This window comes from Octopus bimaculoides, chromosome 3 (assembly GCF_046866305.1).
Source record: "Octopus bimaculoides isolate indiv1 chromosome 3, ASM4686630v1, whole genome shotgun sequence".
NCBI lineage: Eukaryota > Metazoa > Mollusca > Cephalopoda > Octopoda > Octopodidae > Octopus > Octopus bimaculoides.
Genome location: NC_142930.1, coordinates 133,571,859 through 133,591,804, shown reverse-complemented (window position 1 = coordinate 133,591,804; position 19,946 = coordinate 133,571,859). Strand labels below are relative to the sequence as shown.

The following is a 19,946-nucleotide window of genomic DNA, read 5'->3' as shown; positions in this document are numbered from 1 at the left end:
ACCTGTTGTCTGTGAACCTTGTGACATGTCTGGCCCAACGGAACTTGTGCTTTCAGTATTCTGTGACCACATTGTTCACTCTGCTCTGTTGTCAAATTATCTCATTTTGATTATCTTCTCATAAGGCTATTCCTAATATATTCATGGAAAATTCATGTTTTTATAACATAATACAAAAAGGGCAGATGTCTTTCCTATCATTCATCATCATCATCGTTTAACGTCCGCTTTCCATGCTAGCATGGGTTGGACGATTTGACTGAGGACTGGTGAAACCGGATGGCAACACCAGGCTCCAGTCTGATTTGGCAGAGTTTCTACAGCTGGATGCCCTTCCTAACGCCAACCACTCAGAGAGTGTAGTGGGTGCTTTTACGTGTCACCCGCACGAAAACGGCCACGCTCGAAATGGTGTCTTTTATGTGCCACCCGCACAAGCCAGTCCAGGGGCACTGGCAACGATCTCGCTCGAAAATCCTACAGGAGCCAGTCAGGCGGTACTGGCAACGGCCACGCTCAAAATGGTGCATCTCATGTGCCACCCGCACAAGAACCAGTCCAGGGGCACTGGCAACGATCTTACTTGGCTTGCCGGGTCTTCTCACGCACAGCCCATTTCCAAAGGTCTCGGTCCGTAGTCATCGCCTCGGTGAGGCCCAATGTACGAAGGTCTTGCCTCACCACCTCAGCCCAGGTCTTCCTGGGCCTACCTCTTCCACGGGTTCCCTCAACTGTTAGGGTGTGGCACTTTTTCACGCAGCTATCCTCCTCCATTCTCACCACATGTCCATACCAGCGCAATCGTCTCTCTTGCACGCCACAACTGATGCTTCTAATGTTCAGCTTTTCTCTCAAGATACTTACACTCTGACGGGTATTCACATTGACATTACACATCCAACGGAGCATACTGGCTTCATTCCTTGCGAGCTTACGTATGTCCTCAGCAGTTACAGCCCATGTTTCACTGCCATGTAGCATGGTTGTTCGTACGCATGCGTCATACAGTCTGCCTTTTACTCTGAGTGAGAGTCCCTTTGTCGCCAGCAGGGGTAAGAGCTCTCTAAACTTTGCCCAGGCTATTCTTATTCTAGCAGCTACACTTTCAGCGCACCCACCCCCACTACTAACTTGGTCGCCCAGATAGCGGAAGCTATCGACTACCTCTAGTTTTTCACCCTGGAATGAGATAGAAGTTGTTTCCTGTTTGTTTGCAGTCTTTATTGCACCTGAACATCTGCCACAAACAAAAACTAACTTGCTAGTTAACCTGCCTTTGATGTTGCTGCACCTCTTATGTGTCCATAGCTTGCACCGGGTACATCTTATAGAGTTACTACCTACTCCTTTTCTACATACTGAGCAGGGCCATCTACCTGAAGGGGTTTGTGTTTTATCTACTTTCCTACTTATTAGGATTTTGGTTTTAGCTAGGTTGACTCTAAGGCCCTTCAGTTCTAGACCTTGCTTCCACACCTGAAACTTCTCCTCTAGTTCTGATAGTGACTCCGCAATTAGGGCAAGGTCATCAGCATAGAGGAGCTCCCAGGGGCAACCTGTCTTGAACTCCTCTGTGATTGCCTGGAGGACTATGGTAAATAATAGGGGGCTGAGGACGGAACCTTGGTGGACCCCTACCTCTACCCGGAATTCATTGCTGTACTCATTTCCAACCCTCACCTTACTGGCCGCATCTCTGTACATGGCTCGCACAGCTCTCACTAGCCATTCTTCTATCCCAAGTTTCCTCATTGACCACCAGATAAGGGATCGGGGGACCCTGTCAAAGGCTTTCTCCATGTCAACGAAAGCCAGGTACAGAGGTTTATCCTTGGCTAGGTATTTCTCTTGCAACTGTCTCACTAGAAATAAGGCATCAGTAGTGCTTTTACCTGGCACGAACCCAAACTGCATCTCATCTAAATTGATTATTATTAATTTCTAAAAATATAAAGTAGAATTGATAATGATTTCTATGCTTGGTAGATAAATCAAAGTAAACTATGTAATGTAACCTGCACAAGATCATAAGCAATAGACTAAATCATTCAGCCTATTGACTACTCGGTCAATACAACTTGTTTTTATGGATCATAACTTGATACATATAATGCCTTGTATCTGTAATGTCCAGTGGTTGTAAGCTCTTGGAATGCTGTTTGCGATGTGGTTTCAATTCCCAGCCAGCCAATTTCACTGACTCCTCATACTTTTCTCTCTAAGTGGCACTGTTGTTATCTTTCTCTCTCTCGTTTTCAGATTTCTTGGAATGTGGTACTGAAAAAAACCAAATACCTAGTCTTCAGCAATACAGCACTGCATCATTTTGTTTATATTATTTTCATTATATATGCAACATTTAACATTTTCATATTTTCTGTAGGTCATCAACCATAAGGAATTCAAAAGCCGAGAAGAGTTTGATGAATTTGTTCATGAAGAACTTATTCGTGCGAAAATAGAGATTGTGTGCCTCGCTGGTTTCATGAGAATTCTCTCAGGTAAGATCTACAGAAAACCTTCAAAGATATTAATGTAGTTTATCTTTGAATGTTTCGTAAACATAGGGGAACTGCTAAGAAGTAAGAGGCAGGGAGGTACTATCATGAAAGGCTTTTAAATGTGGAAAATGCATGGAAGAGAGAGTATCTACTTGTAGTATATCTAACACAAGTTGGCAACCATATGGTTAAGTATTTAAGGATATGAGGGCAGGTCAAGCTACTGGTCTATTGGTGATACTCACTGAGATTATTAAAATGTCTAGTAGAGTAAGGTATTCTAACCACCTATGTAATCAGTCAGGTAGAACAGGAAGATGTCAGTAACTGGAATAGTAATATCATCTTTGACTGCTGTGGAGGCAAAGGTGATGCATTGGATAAAGGACATTACAGAGGCATCAAGCCAACGGATCAGTTTATGAAAATAATTGAGTCATCACGCAACTAATTAGGAAAAGAATTAGCCTAGATGAAATGTAGTTTGACTTTTTGCCAAAAAGTGATACCACAATGTTTTGACTGTTGTATCATCCAGCATCCTTCAGATACTTCCCATGGGCGATAACATACTCAGAATTGTGAATCAGAATATTTTACCAAATTCAAGGGATTGTCCTACAGAACAACAGGATAATGAATGTAAGAAATAACATCAAGGGTTCAGTGTAATAGTTTACCTGATGTATAGGAGTTCAGTCTCTGCATTAGTCACACGCACACGTGAAGGTGCATGGTCTAGTGATTAGGGTGTTGCACTCACAATTGCAAGATCGCGGTTTCAATTCCCAGAGTGATGATTGGAAATAAGTGAAGATTGACAGCAAGAAAGGCATCCACCTGTAGAAAATCTGCCTTATAGAATTCCATTTGCCTTATGCAAACATGGAAAAGTAGATGTTAAAACAATGGTGATGAAGTGGAAGAGGGCTTCTTTCAGTTTCTACCCATCAGAAACCATTCACAAGACTTTAGTCAGCGCTGGGTTATAATAGATCTTTGTTGCAATGTACTGCACAACAGAACTGAACTCAAAAAGACATGATGAACAAAAACCTGGCTGAGGACTGAACAACACGCTCCATGTTTTTTAAAGATATATAACCTCATTACTAATCCAATATCCATATTTGTTTTACAGATGAAATCTATATTTAATTATTTTTTTTATTTACAGCTCCTTTTGTAAGGAAATGGCAAGGGGCAATGCTAAATGTACATCCATCTTTACTTCCATCATTTAAAGGAGCGAATGCACACAAACTAGTGCTTGAAGCAGGTGTAAAATTGACTGGATGTTCTGTACACTTTGTTGCAGTAAGTGTTATCACCATTTATTTCTTATTGTAGTTTGTAATTTCCTCGTCTTCAACACTATATCTCATGAAACTTGTTTTTAAAATAAATTCACTGTACTTATGATAAACATGTTGAATATATATATATATGTGTGTGTGTCTGTGTATGTCCCCCCACCATTGCTTTACAACGTCTGTTTATGTCCCCATAACTTAGTGGTTCAACAAAAGAGACTGATAGAATAAGTACTAGGCTTACAAAGAATAAGTCCTGGGGTCGATTGTTCAACTAAAGGTGGTGCTCCAGCATGGCTGCAGTCAAATGACTGAAACAAATAAGAGAATGTTGAATTGCAGTATCACATGATTGACCAGACCTGATTGACTCTGTGTGTGTGTGTGTGTGTGTGTGTGTGTGTAAGAAGACCATATCTTATACTGCCAAACATTTTAACCCTTCAGCATTCAGATTACTCTGTCAAATGTAATGCTTAATTATTCGTAGTTTTAAACTAATCATGCATTATCTTATAGCTTCAAGATTTTGATGATATGGTTGTTTTAGCATGACATTGTAGGATAGGTGTGAGAGGCTGGATCTGGCCAGTTTGGCTAGAATACTTGGGCAGATATGGCAGGGTTAAGTATCTGCAGTGATCCCCAATCAATCAGGGGCTTTTCCTTCATGTTTTTAATTGCCTTGTCTGTCAACTAGAATATCTGGTCACTCTGTTGAGTTCATGTTAAGAAGATTATCTTTCTTTCATGCATTTTCCACCCACTGCTGAAATGTTAATGCTGTCCACCCTGCTGATGAAGACGATTGACCTGCAAGAGACTTGTGCCAGTGCCACGTAGAAAGTGCTTGTACCAGTGACACATTAAAAGCACCCAGCACACACTGTAAAGTGGTTGGTGTTAAGAAGGGCATTCAGCCATAGACACCAAGCCAAATCAGAGTGGGATCTCCTGCTTACTAGCTCTTGTCAAACCTGCATGGAAAACGGGCATTAAAGGATGATGGTGATGAATTATCTTTCATAGTAATGCTTCTATGATATCATTGCCATTGTTGATCAAAACAGATAAAAAGTAACTAAGATTTCAGTTATTTGTCTCGTGTGTTTAGAAACAAAAATTGGTGTAATTGTATTAACGCGTTTGGTCTTGAGACATTGTGTATACTGTCTAAACAACTATATCACTTCTTATTCCAATTTATTTTTCATCACTCTTTTGTTTTTTATATCAGCCTGAAGTAGACTCTGGAGCTATATTGGTTCAGAAATCTGCACCAGTTTATCCTAATGACACAGAACATACTTTATCAGAAAGAGTCAAGCAACTTGAACACATTGCTTACCCAGAAGCTCTTGAGCTTCTTGCTAGTGGAAAGATTTTATTGCAAGAAAGTGGTAAAATATTATGGCGAGATTGGTGTTGAGCCACTTTCACAATTGTTGGGAAAAGAATTTGCATTACAAACAAATGTTTATAGGAAAAAAAATGAAAGAAAAACACAAACTGATTTGCTTATGAATTTCATTAAAATACTCAATTTTGTACCCCATTTTTTCTCTCTCTCATATTTCTTAAAAGTTTGTTTTAGAGCTTTAATCTTCTCACACCACAGTATGGAATGTATGCATTTATTTTCAGGCAAGTTGATTGTGAAGCAAATGTCTTGCTTGCTCCTTCAATATTTTCTGCTGCATTGGTTTCAACCAGTTTTTAAAACCACCACACACACGTATTCAGAGACTCAAAGGTTATCTGATTTCCATAACTTTTAATAGATGACATATTCCTTTGCAGAGAATACCAGTCTGTGTTGTAGTTAAAAATTAAGTTGGAATTCTCAAGGGTCCTATATATATATATATACATACACACACACACACACACACACACTGCAATTTGTCTGAACTAGCTATCTAGATGGTAGTGATCAATTGTTTTATTCACTTGCTCATAGAATCATATTCAATAATTTACTGCTTAGCTAACAAAACATTTTTGTTTGTGTACATTACATTACATTACTTGCAGAAAACTTTCTAATTGTTAATAACTTGGACCATTAATAATTATATATATTTGTTACCAATATTTACACACACATGGTATTACAGAAAAATGACCTATGCTGGTGCCACATAAGCACCCGTGGTGATGTCACATGAAGCACCAGTTCTGGTGCCATGTCAAAAGCACCCAGTACACTCTGTAAAGTGGTTGGCATTATGAGGCATTCAGCCATAGAAACCATGCCACAACAGACAACTGAAGCCTGGTGTAGCTCTGTGGCATGCCAGCTCGTCAAATTGGCCAACCCATGTCAGCTTGGAAAACGTACATTAAATGATGACACTGATTTATATAGAACACAATATACAAGATTACATGCTATTCTCAAGTAATCAACTTCATCGATCAGACCAGTCTCTGAAGGACAATAAAGACTATGGCCACTGCTCCTGCTTCTGCTTCTGCTTCTTGACAAAATATATATGTAATATATATATATGATGCTTTCCACATAGATATACGGACACAAATTTATAGAGATGAGAAAAAGAACACTGTTGCATTGTTACCTTTTTTTCACACAGTTGTTTAAATGGTTTCCAGGACACAGCTGATATAACATTGTAGATTTCACCTGGTCTTCTCCATCAGAATCTCATGACAATGATTTAATAAACAGAACAGCTAGAAAAAATAAACTATTTATTTGATAGTTTTGTTCCAGAGCAACATTTTCTTTCTGAGTAGTATATATAAGCAGTTTGTTGCTTAATCTTGTTTCTTAACAAGGAATTGATATGTGTATTTTTCTCGTTGGTCAGATAATGAAAGTGAATGATTAGCATAAAATAGAAATGTATGAATTAGTATAAAAGATTCATTGTTCAGAAATCCTGCTTAAGTGTTACTTTTAAACAAGGCTACCAAATAAAGGAGTCATTAATTCAAGCAGTTTTTTAAAAGTTGGTCTGTTAGCTGGATTCAGCTCCCAAGTCAACTGGATGATTGATTGTAGCCTGCTGGGACACTCATCAGGTATGTTCATTCTGTTACCCTCTTCAATAAAGTCTCTAATGTTGGATGCAGGCTGTAGAAAGAAATTAAAATTCAAGCTGTTGTAAATACATCTTTGTATTAGACAAGAAAATTAGTTTACAATGGCTGGGTGCAAGCATGACTGTGAGGTTAAGAAGTTTGTGTTTGGTCTCATTGCCTGGAATTTGAGGGAATTTGATAGGGGTAAACTAAAAAGCCTTTGTGTGTCTGAATGTTTACAAAAATTATACTGAATCAATGGTAGCATCATTGTGGTTGGGCTGCACCTGGAGTTATTTGCTAACATTTTCTTTTAGATAACCCACTAGCTTTGCATTTTTGAATCCCTCACTTGAAAAACATGTAAGAGCATCCAGCTACAAAATTCCTGCATAAGCCATGCTAGCATAAACAACAGATATTAAATGAAAAATAACTGAAACAAGTGCGACTCACAATATAGTGCTATTTACTATATTTAGACTACATTCAAAAGACCAACTGCCATAGATTCACGCACCTTCCTCCAATTACTAACACAAGTATAACCAGTCCAGGAGGAACCAGCTACAAAGATTGTGGGAATTGCCCCTTCTTTTCTAAGTACTTTAAGTGAAAAAAAAAAGAAACACTTCTAATAATGCAAGCCTTGGAGTCATCATCATCATTGTTTAACATCCACTTTCCATGCTAGCATGGTTTGACTGAAAATGGGGGGTGGGGGGTGGGGGGCTGCATCAAGTTCCGCTCTGATTTGGCAAGGTTTCTACAACTGGATACTCTTCCTAATGCCAACCATTCTGAGAGTCTAGTGGATGCTTTTTACATGCCATTGACCTGACACTGGCATTGGCCATGGTCTCACTTGGCTTCACAGGTCTACACGAGCATGGTATATCACCAAAGGTCACCTGTCACTTCTCTGGCTCCATGAGGCCCAACACTTGGTGCTTTTTATGTGCCAGACACTGGCATTGGCCATTATTATGATTTCACTCTGTTCTACAGGTCTTCACAAGCATAGCTCAATGATTGAAGGGTGCTTTTAACAGGTCAGTTACAGGAAACTGGCATCGACCATACTATGATCTCATTTGGCTTGATAGGTCTTCTCAAGTACAGCATATCTCCAAAAGATCTTGGTCACTTGTTATTGCCTCTATGAGACCCAACATTCAAAGATCGTGCTTCACCACCTTGTCTCATGTCTTCCTGGGTTTAATTCTTTCGCAGGTTCCCTCCACCATTAGAATGTGATACTTCTTCACACAGCTATCCTCATCCATTCTCACCACATGACCATATCAGTGCAGTCGTCTCTCTTGCACACCACATCTAATGCTTCTTATGTCCAACCTTTCTCTCGGGATGCTTACACACTGACATTACACATCCAGCAGAGCATACTAGCTTCATTTCTTACAAGTCTACGCATATCCTCAGTAGTCCTGAAAATAGTTTATTGCTGGTTCATTTTAACCAATTACTATGAATTATCTATTTCCAACATGGGAAGCTTAAGCAACAAAAAAAAAAAACAGCAAATAGAATTTTATCCTGCTTAACAAATAATCTGTCATTGATCTCAACAAGGATTTGCAGTCATACAAACAGGATATACTTGATTAGGTAAAAAGTGTATATTGCAGCAAAACTAAAGTTTCTAAAATCAGTATTACTCATCAAAAGGATTTTAAAAATCAATAAAAAGGTAGTGCTCCAGTATGGCCACAGTTAAATGACTGAAACAAATAAAAGAATAAATACACATAATTCAGCTTATTGATTTTATTTATACTGAATGATAGTCTTAGTTTCTCTTTAAAATATAAATGCATATGTTGTATGTATTTAAAGGTTAGAAATTTTAACATACAGACTGCTGAAAACCATATTAGACTAAAGATTTTATGAAATCCTTTTTTGATTGCTGATACTACATAAAAAAGCACCCAGTACACTATAGTGGCTGGCATTAGGAAGGGCATCCAACCATAGCATCCATGTTAAAGTAGACAATGGAGCTTGGCATAGTCCTCGGATTTGTCACACTATCCAACCCATGCTGTCATGGAAAACAAATGCTAAATGATAATGAAATCCTTGGTTTCAAAAGATCCATTGTGTAATGATTATTATCATCATCATCGTTTAACGTCCGTTTTCCATGCTGGCATGGGTTGGATGGTTTCACTGGAGACTGGCAAGCCAGGGAGCCGTACTAGGCCCCAATCTGATTTGGCAATGTTTCTGCAGCTGGATGCCCCTCCTAATGCCAGCCACTCTGAAAGTGTAGTGGGTGATTTTTATGTGTCACTGGCATGGGAGCCAGTCAGGTGGTACTGGCATTGGCCACATTCAGATGGTGCTTTTTACGTGCTACCGGAGCCAGTTGGGGATAGCGGGGGCATCAACCACGTTCAGGTGGTGCTTTTTACGTCCCACCGGTACTGGCAACAACCCACACATGAATCGTGCTTATTGCATGCTACCAGCACAAGAGCCAGTCAGGCGGCACTGGCATCGGCCACAACTACAATTCCATTTGATTGTTTTTTTATTTTACTTGACTCAATAGGTCTCCTCAAGTACGGCATGTCGCCCGACAATTCAAGGTACTTTTTAAATGGGCTGGTTATGTGACACTGGTGTAGGCTACGGCCTCACCTTAGTTGCCAGGTCTTCTTAATCACAGCATATCTCCAGAGGTCTCAGTCTTTCGATTATAGGAGAATATTTTCCACCTAAACACTATGCGACTTATATCAATGCAACCTTAATCATTAATTCCTACTCAATGCATTTGAGTATTTTACCATTCTTGTATTTACCAACTACCTCCAGATTGTTCAAGGACAATCCATTTATAAGCAAAGTTTGTCATTTTCATCTTTATTCAAATATGTTTACTTGAATAACCAACAGAATCTAAAGACCTCCATTTCCACAAGTAGGCTTCAATATTACATTTTACTCATGAAATAAACAATAATAGTTAAAATAATAAAAACTTAGTGAATCTGACTGAGATGATTAAAAAGAACAAATTTAGTGCAATTCATCAAATGTAATCTGATAGCTAGGTGAAGAAAAACTTAAACTCAGAAAGTAGATTAGAAAATTAGAAGTAGTGCTTCAGGTTGTACTGACACAAAAGTCACATGGTGTTCATTTCAAAAATATGTGCTTACATGGGAATATAGATATTATGCTGGCAGGAAAGATGCCTACATGAATGTGAACATAAAAATGAAGAAAAATCCATGAATGAATTGAGAACAGACACTTCTAACAATAAAGACTTAGGAAGAAGTAGTTTCAAAGTATATGAGAGCATTGTTTCATCAATATGGCACAAAATAATGCAAAATACAACTCACCTATCCATTTATGCCACCATGACAGATATACACACACAAATGTATTTTGTTCGTTTTTAAATATTAACAAAGATGAGGAAACATCCAGAACAAATATCAAGAGATATGGATATTTCTTATAATTATTTTAATTTCATAAAAATTTAAACAGGATACTTACAACACCTGGGTAAGGTGTCTTGCCAAATGAAAAGATTTCCCACAGCAACACACCAAAACTCCAAACATCACATTTACAGGTGAAAACCTGAATGTAACACAAACGAGAAAACTTTTATTTCCATGAAAAAAAAAAAACAGCAGAAAAAAAGGATATCTTAAAATTCATATTCAATACCATAACAATTACAAGTTACTGCTATTTAGCCCCAGAAAACACCGTTTCCAGTTGGCCATGTGACACAATCGTTCTGTGTCCTTATGTTTTCAAACGGGGGCAGATATCAGGTGTAGTGTTGGCGAATTTCAGGAAGCATGGAGGTTTTAAAGGATGCAATGTCTCAGCAACTAACAACTGATACAGGTAGTTTGTTCCATGCTTCAGCAACTCTGAGAGCGAAAAAATGTTTCTGAAAGTCATAGGAGCTGTGCTGTTTTCTGACTTTGTAGGTATGCCTGTGTGTGTTAGACACATGGAGCTCAAAAAGGTGCTCGAGGTGGTTGTTTATGTGATGGCTAATAATTTTGTGAGGTTTACTAAATCAGTTGCCAGATGTTGGAGCTTCAATGTATCTATGCACGGGGAAGCAAAGCATTTCGAGTATGGTAGATGCCTGATGGAGCCATGGTAGATACCTGGAATCATGTCAGCTGGGTGGAATGAGTCTTATTGGAACCTAATATTTTGCACAGGCATTGCTTTGTCAGTGACAGTCATACTCATGAACAAGTTGACAGCTGTCATATATATGTGTCTTTATATTTGGCATCCCACCATTGCTTGACAACCAGAAGTTATGTGGAAGTCTGCTTCATATATATATATTCATGTTTGTATGTGTCTGTGTGTTTCTCCACAATCACTTGACAATCGGTGCTAGTTTCTTTACGTCCCTGTAACTTAACAGTTCAGCAAAAGAGACCAACAGAATAATTACCAAATTTGATTAGGACTGGGTCAATTTGTTGGACTAAAATTCTTCAAGGTCATGTCCCAGCAAAACTGCAGTTCAATGACTATGTAGTGAAACTACCTATCGCCATTAGATACAAAACTACTATCGCCATTACATACAATCTTCTCATTTAAATATAAATAAATGCGAGCGTAGTAGAGAACCCATTCCTTGTCATCACGTGACTGATTATTATTTGAAGCGGCAAATTCTTCGAACCTTTCCCGCCAGAACGCAAACTGACCAATCACGGCCCCTAATAAGGTCACGTGATAGAGTAAAATTCTGAAGCCATTTGGAGCCCTCTTAACGCTATAAATAGATCAACTCATACCCAACAAATTTGTCTCGGTTCAGTTTCTCTTTGAGAACTGTTCCGTGTACCACACGGCAGCAGCAGTTCCAGCGACCACTTCAACAGCTTCGTCCAGCCAACAATGACCTCCGCCGTCGCCATATCAGCAACACGTTTCTACGACTACTAACCAGCACCATCGTCATGACCAACACGATTACTATCAAGCAGCCTCAATCTCCACCAGCGTCTACACGACTTTCTATGTACACCAAACTACCGCGGCACATCTCTCTCTTCGATTCTGTTAGGTGACTTAGCTTCACCACAATAATAAACAGACAAGATTCTCAGCCAGCGACGAACATCTGTATAACAAGAATCACGGCCTGGCATCGATGCCACGACATCACAACTAGTGATCAGCTCTGCCACACTCAGCCAACTCACTTCACATACAGATTCATATTATTGTGTACCCAAGAACTGGTATAATTGCTCACGTGTTATTGACTCTTTCTCTGCTGTAATAATACACATACACATACATGTATCACTCACATACATACTTTTCTTTGTATGACGGCCTGTCTTTGGTTATGTTATTATATGTCACACTCTCACACTCTCACACAGACATACATTCTAACGCCATAATAAATATCGCTTTTATTCATCTAATACGGTTGTGGTCTTTCATTACTGGTCATCTATGTTATCGTCGTATAACATATTTATATATCATCATCGATATATATTATTTTGTGTTCAACCGTGTGACACGTTTAAATAAAAGGAGTCCTCTGTTTTTCCATCTGTCACCATTTCTCATTTTTTTGAGTACACACGGTCGTTCCTTACAACTAAAACAAGACAAGCAATTAAATGACCAGATGTCTTAAGCTTAAGATCATCAAAAAAAGCTGATCATAGACACAAGAATAGCTGTGTGGTTAAGAAATTCACTTCATGACAACATGATTTCAAGTTCAATCTCACTATACACCACCAGAGCCAAGAGTCTGCCATTATAGCCTTGTGAGTGAATTAGGTAGATGAAAACCACAGGAGAACAGTTCATATCGGGTGTACGTGTATGCATATGTAAATATATGTAAATGTTGATATTCTATGCTTATCACTGGTTGAACAAAATAGTAATGATGTTGACATTCTCAATTGATATTAGAACCAGTCACTCTGCACTTACAAAGACCCGGGGAATGAAAATTCATTACTTGAAAAGCAGACTCAAATAGACTCCCTTTCTAATCTAGGCCAGCATGGAAAAGCATATATATATATATATATATATATATATAAAAGCGAACATCAGCTTATCTTTAACCTACATTTTTTGAAAAATGTTGTTACGAGTAATTGACATTTCAACTCTGATTGATCAGCAAGAAAACAGAGACACACAAAATAGCTTTATCTTGACTGGCAGACTTATGACTAAAATGCATTTTAATCAGGCACTTTTGTGTTTTTAGAGGCATCAAAGGCTAGCAAAAGCATCTTTTTTCTTCTTTTTCTCAGTAGATATAATAGATGTGACAACTATTTCTACTAGGCCCACATAAAGGCTCTAACATTGGCTGATAACTAAAGGCTACATATTTCAAAGCCATATGACCCTTGTTTGTTTGCTGTGGTGAGTTGCCAATCAGAATATTTTCAGTAACATATAAACAAACTTACTCTGTCAATAATAGCTTCTGGTGCAGTCCATCTCATCGGAAACTTATCCCTTTTATCTTTTGTACCAGTGTGTTTGGATAAACCAAAATCAGATATCTGTAAAAGAAAACATGCAGTTACTAACGTTTGACTCTGGCTTTCTGCACTTATAAAACAGGTGAAAATACACTAAATTAGATGGTGATGAGCAGTTTGAAATATTATACATCTATATTTGAATAGTATATAAATATCACATGTACAAACATGTTGAGTAGATAAAAACCTTATATAGACTGGAAGCCAATAAAGAGACAAAAAATTGGTACTCCATCAAATACGATGACAAGGATTCCAGTTAATATGATCACAGGAGCAGCCACCTTGTGAAATTATCATGCAAGTGACTGAGCACTCCACAGACATACGTACCCTTAATGTAGTTCTCAAGGAAATTCAATGTGACACAATGTGACAAGGCTGGCCCTTTGAATTACAGGTACAATTCATTTTTGCCAACTGAGTGCAATGGAGTAACATGAAATAAAGCACATTGTTCAAGGACACAATGCACTACCAGGTATTGAACTCACAGCCTTATGATCATGAGTCAAATACCCTAACCACTAAGCCATGTACTTCATGACTGGAAACCTACATGTATATATGAACTGCATTGCTACAATGTATATAATACAACATGCTTGTTTTTGAAACTGCATACTCATTTGTATCCAACACTGTTTAATAAGGACAGAAAAGTATGAAACACAAAAAAACGGATACAAAATAATTTGTATATATTATGGAGAGCTATTCTTTTAAACATTATTCCTGTTTATGTCTGCTCTTTCCATGTTGTTAAAGACTGGACCAAATTGAACCATTTCACTTGTTAGCCATTCTTCATCCATTAATATTGTTCTCTCCACCCAAATGTTACACTGATCATTCCCCCACTCCCACCACTGTACCACCAAATGATCTCTCCTCAAGCACACTTCTGCAGCCTTCCCAACCACATGGCATCTCTCTCTCCTATCATCTCCCTCTCAACTGTATCATCACTATGATCCTGCTGCTGATTCCCCTACTTTCTTCTGCATCCCTCTACTTTTCCCAATTCATGGATCATTGGTCATTCCCCCATACCTTATCCAACACTCCTTACATCTACCCTTCAACCCTACCCAATCTTTACAGTTGTTGCCTGTCTCCCCTCCCCCTTGTCTCTTGCTCCCCTATAAACTCTTACAAACCCACAACTTTCCACACTCCTAGTTCCTCTCTCTCCACTCACTTTTGTTCACCTCATTCCTTGAGGGGCCACCTGGACACCTTAGCAGCATTATTTATCTCTATGCAGTTCCTACTTATTATTCTCACACTTTCTTCTACATATGAATAGCCATGCAGCTCTTCTACAAGAATCTGCTCAGCTACCCTCTTCTCTCATATTTAAACCCCTTTAAGAGTATCAGCTGTGGGAACTATGCCAAAGCAGACACTGGATTGTTATGCAATATTTGACTCATCAGATCCTGTCAAATGTCCAACCCATGCTAGTGTGGAATATGGACATTAAACGATGATGATATATATGACAAGCTTCCATACAGTTTTTGTCTAACAAATTTCACTAACAAGCTACATGCTGTTAAGCGGTTGGCAATTAGAAAGATATTTAACTATTGAAGTTACGCCATAAATGAAACATACTAGTGAGACACAGTCCCATCTTAACTACAATAACGACTCATCCAAACCATACCAACATGGAAAAAAATGCAAAAGGGTTATGGTGGTGGTAGTGTATATGTGTGTGTATGAGAGAGAAACATGTAAAACAGTCACAGTCATTATAATTACTATCTAATGTCTCTTTTTCATGTTGGCAAGGGCTGGGTGGTTCAAAAGGAGCTAATGCATCAGAGAGCTACTCCAAGTTCAAATATCTGTATTGGTAATGTTTCTGCAGCTGGATGTCATTCTTAAAGCCAACCACTTTACAAAATGTACAGGGTGCTTTTCCAAAGCACCAGCACTGGTGGAGTCACCAAGTACTCACAAGAGAAGACTTCCCTACCTCCAACTGAGTTGGGTATGGTATTGAAGAGTATGAAAGGAGAGGGAAAGGTGTCTTGCTGAAGAGGTGAACACATGGTTTCTCTGTATTTATATAAATATTAAGAGCGTGGCCATTGCCAGTACCGCCTGACTGGCCTTCGTGCGGGTGACATGTAAAAGCACCCACTACACTCTCTGAGTGGTTGGTGTTAGGAAGGGCATCCAGCTGTAAAAACTCTGCCAAATCAGATTGGAGCCTGGTGTTGCCATCCGGTTTCACCAGTCCAACCCATGCTAACATGGAAAGCGGACGTTAAACGATGATGATGATGATTAAGAGGTAGACTCAAATAACTTACCGTTAGTTTGCCACATTTACTCAAAAGAATATTCCGAGCAGCAAGATCACAATGGACTAAACACTTACTTTCCAGATATTCCATTCCTACACAAATATCACTACAGTCAGACACATAAAAAGAAAAAAGAAGAAAAATAGAAAAGGAATTAACTAAACTCTTCAAAGTAAAATATATTAGACATTATCAGCATTGACTCGAGACAGAAAAAGAAAGAAACAAGCTACCGGAGGGATCTGGATCACTTGTTTTCATTTCCAAGAGGTAAAGCATTTAATGCTCTAGTCAAAGTTGTATATACTGTATTAGACAACATAAAAAAAAAAAAACATGGATATATTAGCAGCAAAAAGCTTTTAGAACATTCAAGCATGAAATATAGGCTCAACCTCACATATAGGACTTGGTGGGATTTTTTTTTTAAACACTGTTTTTTTTTTTTCTTTAAAAAAGTGCATCAATTCCACCAATTGTCTGATATCATCAATCTGTGTCAGAAAGATAAAGAGGTAGATATGCAGATTATGTCTTTTTAATTTCTTTTCCTCTCTAAAATTAGTGCTTATAATGTGTAACAGAGAAAATGTTAAATCTAGTGTAAATTGTTTAATGATCATTTTCAATAATGGCATGTTAGTTGAATGATGTGACAGGAGCCAACAAGCCAGAGGCCTTAATCAAGCTCTGATGTCTACCTTCACATAGGTTCTATGGATGGATATCCTTCTTTTCACAGTGTATCAGGTGCTTTTTATGTGGCACCAGCACTTGAGTGGTCATTAAGTAACTCGGAAGACAAAATTCCACAACTGAGCTGTAGTATTGAGTGGGGTGGCTTTATACCAGGTAATGAAAGGTTCAAGTATGATGGCAGGATAGAGACAAGGTCTTACAGTAGAAGAGATACGTGGCTACCCCAGTTGGAAAAGAGAAAATATGAAGTGTCAGAGCATACCCTCAAGTCACAGAAAGGTGAACATAAGGAAAGTGATACAGAAGACAGGGTCAGTGGGTAGGTGTTGTGGGGGACACTACTGATAAATAGTGGACAGACACAGCAAACAGGGTCAGTTGGCAAGGTACGCCATACGGGCCAGTCACACAAACAATGAAGTTATATCATCATAATGCGTGACCTATTAGTGGCAACGAGGATACCTCCCACTGAATAACAAGACATATCAGGGGTGACGAGGGGTCAAACTACATGCAGTGGCAGATAAGACTAACACAGAATTGAACTATCACACAATAAAAAATAACACACACAGTGAAAAATATATAAATTCTATTGAAAAAAGATTTTAGTCAGGTCACTATGTGTTAGTAGTGCTACCGGTAAACAATGTAGACTGGTACTACCTGCAGCATTCTAAAGAGAAAAATAATTGTGTGTAGAAGAAAAAAAAAAATAATTAATAAGTCTGTGTGAAGGATTTAAGTCAGGTCGATATGGGTTAATAGTGCTACCATTAAACGATGTAGACTGTGGAATTCTGAAGTAAAAAATATATTTGTGTGTGAAAGAAAAAGAAATGAAAAATAAAAATATAATGCTGTGTGAAAGAAGAAGAAAAATCTCAAGGGTCGGAGGTTGTGGTGGACACCCCCAAGTGAGAAGTGGGCTGTTCCACTACTGATAAATAGTGGACAGACACAGCAAGTAGGGTCAGTTGGCGAGGTATGCCATACGGGCGAGTCACACAGACAACGAAGTTACGTCATCATAACGCAGGACATATCAGTAGGTAAGTTTGCAGAAGTATGAAAAGAGAGTGACAGATGGATAGAGATGGGAATAAAGGTGAAGGATGAACACAAGTAAAGATGTGGTCATTGGTAAATACCAGTTTAGAGGAGAAAAGATTTATGAAATTTATCTTCAATGTTTCTGCTAATACAAGACACAGGCAGAACAGGAAAACATTTCCACAAGAAATTACAGATCTTTGGACACCATTTAATGATTAACAACCATTTTTCCATGCCCAGCATGCTGAGATCTGATCACATCACCTTTTAGAACAGGAGTGAGGAAACCCCCCACCCACGAGTGCAATTGCGCAGGCAAGCCCATTTTATTGCGCCCGAATTCTGGCATATTCATATGTACAAAATATCATCAATTTTTCCATTATAAAATTGATACAATACTCGTATGCCTCTTTGCAACATAAATAGCATTTCTACTACAACTTAAAACAGTTAGACTCAAGCAGAAAATCGTCTGGCAATTGCCATTTGAATGGAAATTTTGTTTTCACTATAAAACACATATTGCTAGGTTTGTACCACATCCTTGAGACCCAACTACACTCTAGCTAAAAAATATAGAATACCTCAGAAGTAATATAAACGTCCTCGATTCACACACACACACACACACACATATATATATACAATGCTAGTATCTTACAATGATGAATTCAATTGCCATTCCTCAGTGATGCTATCCCTACCTCGAGACCGTAGGTACATCATGAGGTTTCCTTCATCCATATGTTCCAGAACCAGGTAAACATCCTTGTCAAGCACGACACCATGTAGCTTTAATATGTTTCGGTGATTCAATGTACTGTAATATAAAATGAGAAAAGCTTAAAGTAATCTGCTGTAGCTAGTGTAGTACAGTATAAGATAAGGTTTCCTAAATTCCCAGACTAGTGCACAATTTGAGTGTTTTCCTGCAATTTATTCCTGACCTAAGGTAGACTAAGTTATCATACCCATTGCCATGGATACAGTTCAACTGTAGTGATGAGATTAAAAATTATCACTATCAACTCTTCAATCAGGAGTTCCCCAACAATCAACAAAACTTTATTTAGTTTCATCATCATCATCATCGTCGTCGTTTAATGTCCGCTTTCCATGCTAGCATGGGTTGGACGATTGACTGAGGACTGGTGGACCAGGAGGCTACACCAGGCTCCAATCTGATTTGGCAGAGTTTCTACAGCTGGATGCCCTTCCTAACGCCAACCACTCCAAGAGTGTAGTGGGTGTTTTATGTGCCACCGGCACAAGGGCCAGTCAGGCAGGTACTGGCGACGGCCACGCTCGAAATGGTGTATTTTACGTGCCACCTGCACAGGAGCCAGTCTATCGGCACAGGCAACGATCTCACTCGAATGTCTTTTCACATGCCACTGGCACTAGTGCCAGGAAGGCGACGTTGGTAACGATCAACGGCCACGCTCGAATGTCTTTTCACGTGCCACTGGCACAAGTGCCAGGAAGGCGACGTTGGTAACAATCACGCTGGAGCTGTTTACGTGTCACCGGCATGGAAGCCAGACAGCTGCTCTGGCAACGATCGCGCTCAGACGGTGCTTATAGTGCTCCACTGGTACAGGTGCCATCACAATTAATTCTTAAACAGATAGAAGTGGTGAAAATGTCACTCACTGTTTGTTGGTTGATAGCTGACTATAACAGAGGTTAATGCTTTTCAATAGGTGTATCTATAAAAAATCACTGCATGATGTAATACATATGCAGTACACAACATAAACACTACACTGCCTAATACTATTAAGTGGTATAACATGTATAGTGCTAATTATAATGCAGACTAGCATAATTATTATGTGAACTGATACCAGAAGACTCACAACCTCTCATCCTTTATGATAACCCACCACACCTGTAGGAATGTTAAAGTATCAATGGCTAAGGCCTCTCTGCATAAGTAGAAATTATTTAAGTTCTGAGGAAACCACTACATGGTCAACTGACCTGTTAGAAATAGCAACTAAATCTCCTTTGAATTACACCTAACTTTTTCAACTGATATATTGAGTAATATAACTCCTAACTATGGCTGAAAAAATATGGAATGACACAACTGGAATATCACAATCATTGTTTACCTGAGGTTTAACAACTTCAGCTCTGAACAAATGCTGATTGTCTGCACAGTAAAAAGATGACCCAGATTAAGTTACTATTCAAATATCTAGGACAACACTGCTACTGCACACAGACAAATATCACAGGCTGGAGAAAAAGTATATTTGGATAGTTGGCAAAAATTACCTCACCAATGTATTACAATTATGACTCATAAATGCATTATTTTCTGTCTCTTTTAATGCTGGTGAAATGATTTCTGTTCTTATGGAACAACAAGCTGTCTACTATTCACCTATTTTTTTCACTCATCTCTACTTTGTCTCACCTCTC

The 19,946-nt window shown here is 38.7% G+C and overlaps 2 protein-coding genes across 4 annotated transcripts in view; one reads left to right on the top strand and one right to left on the bottom strand.

The window, feature by feature from the left end:
- LOC106876245 (trifunctional purine biosynthetic protein adenosine-3) overlaps positions 1–5,369 on the top strand; it is a 53,090-nt gene extending 47,721 nt beyond the window's left edge. For all 3 annotated transcript variants that reach the window (XM_014924733.3, XM_014924734.3, XM_089349688.1), the window contains exons 19-21: positions 2,384–2,501; positions 3,679–3,818; positions 5,052–5,369. In XM_014924733.3, the coding sequence (XP_014780219.1) occupies positions 2,384–2,501; positions 3,679–3,818; positions 5,052–5,243 (450 nt within the window). In that variant the 3' untranslated portion in view covers positions 5,244–5,369. The remainder of the gene's footprint in view (positions 1–2,383; positions 2,502–3,678; positions 3,819–5,051) is intronic.
- A 1,143-nt stretch (positions 5,370–6,512) lies between these two features.
- Positions 6,513–19,946, bottom strand: part of LOC106876246 (tyrosine-protein kinase CSK) — a 58,002-nt gene continuing 44,568 nt past the window's right edge. The window contains exons 5-9 of the mRNA XM_089349689.1: positions 18,178–18,336; positions 15,762–15,861; positions 13,357–13,452; positions 10,403–10,489; positions 6,513–6,914 (exon numbers count right to left, since the gene is read on the bottom strand). Coding sequence (XP_089205815.1) covers positions 6,738–6,914; positions 10,403–10,489; positions 13,357–13,452; positions 15,762–15,861; positions 18,178–18,336 — 619 coding nt within the window. The 3' untranslated portion in view covers positions 6,513–6,737. The remainder of the gene's footprint in view (positions 6,915–10,402; positions 10,490–13,356; positions 13,453–15,761; positions 15,862–18,177; positions 18,337–19,946) is intronic.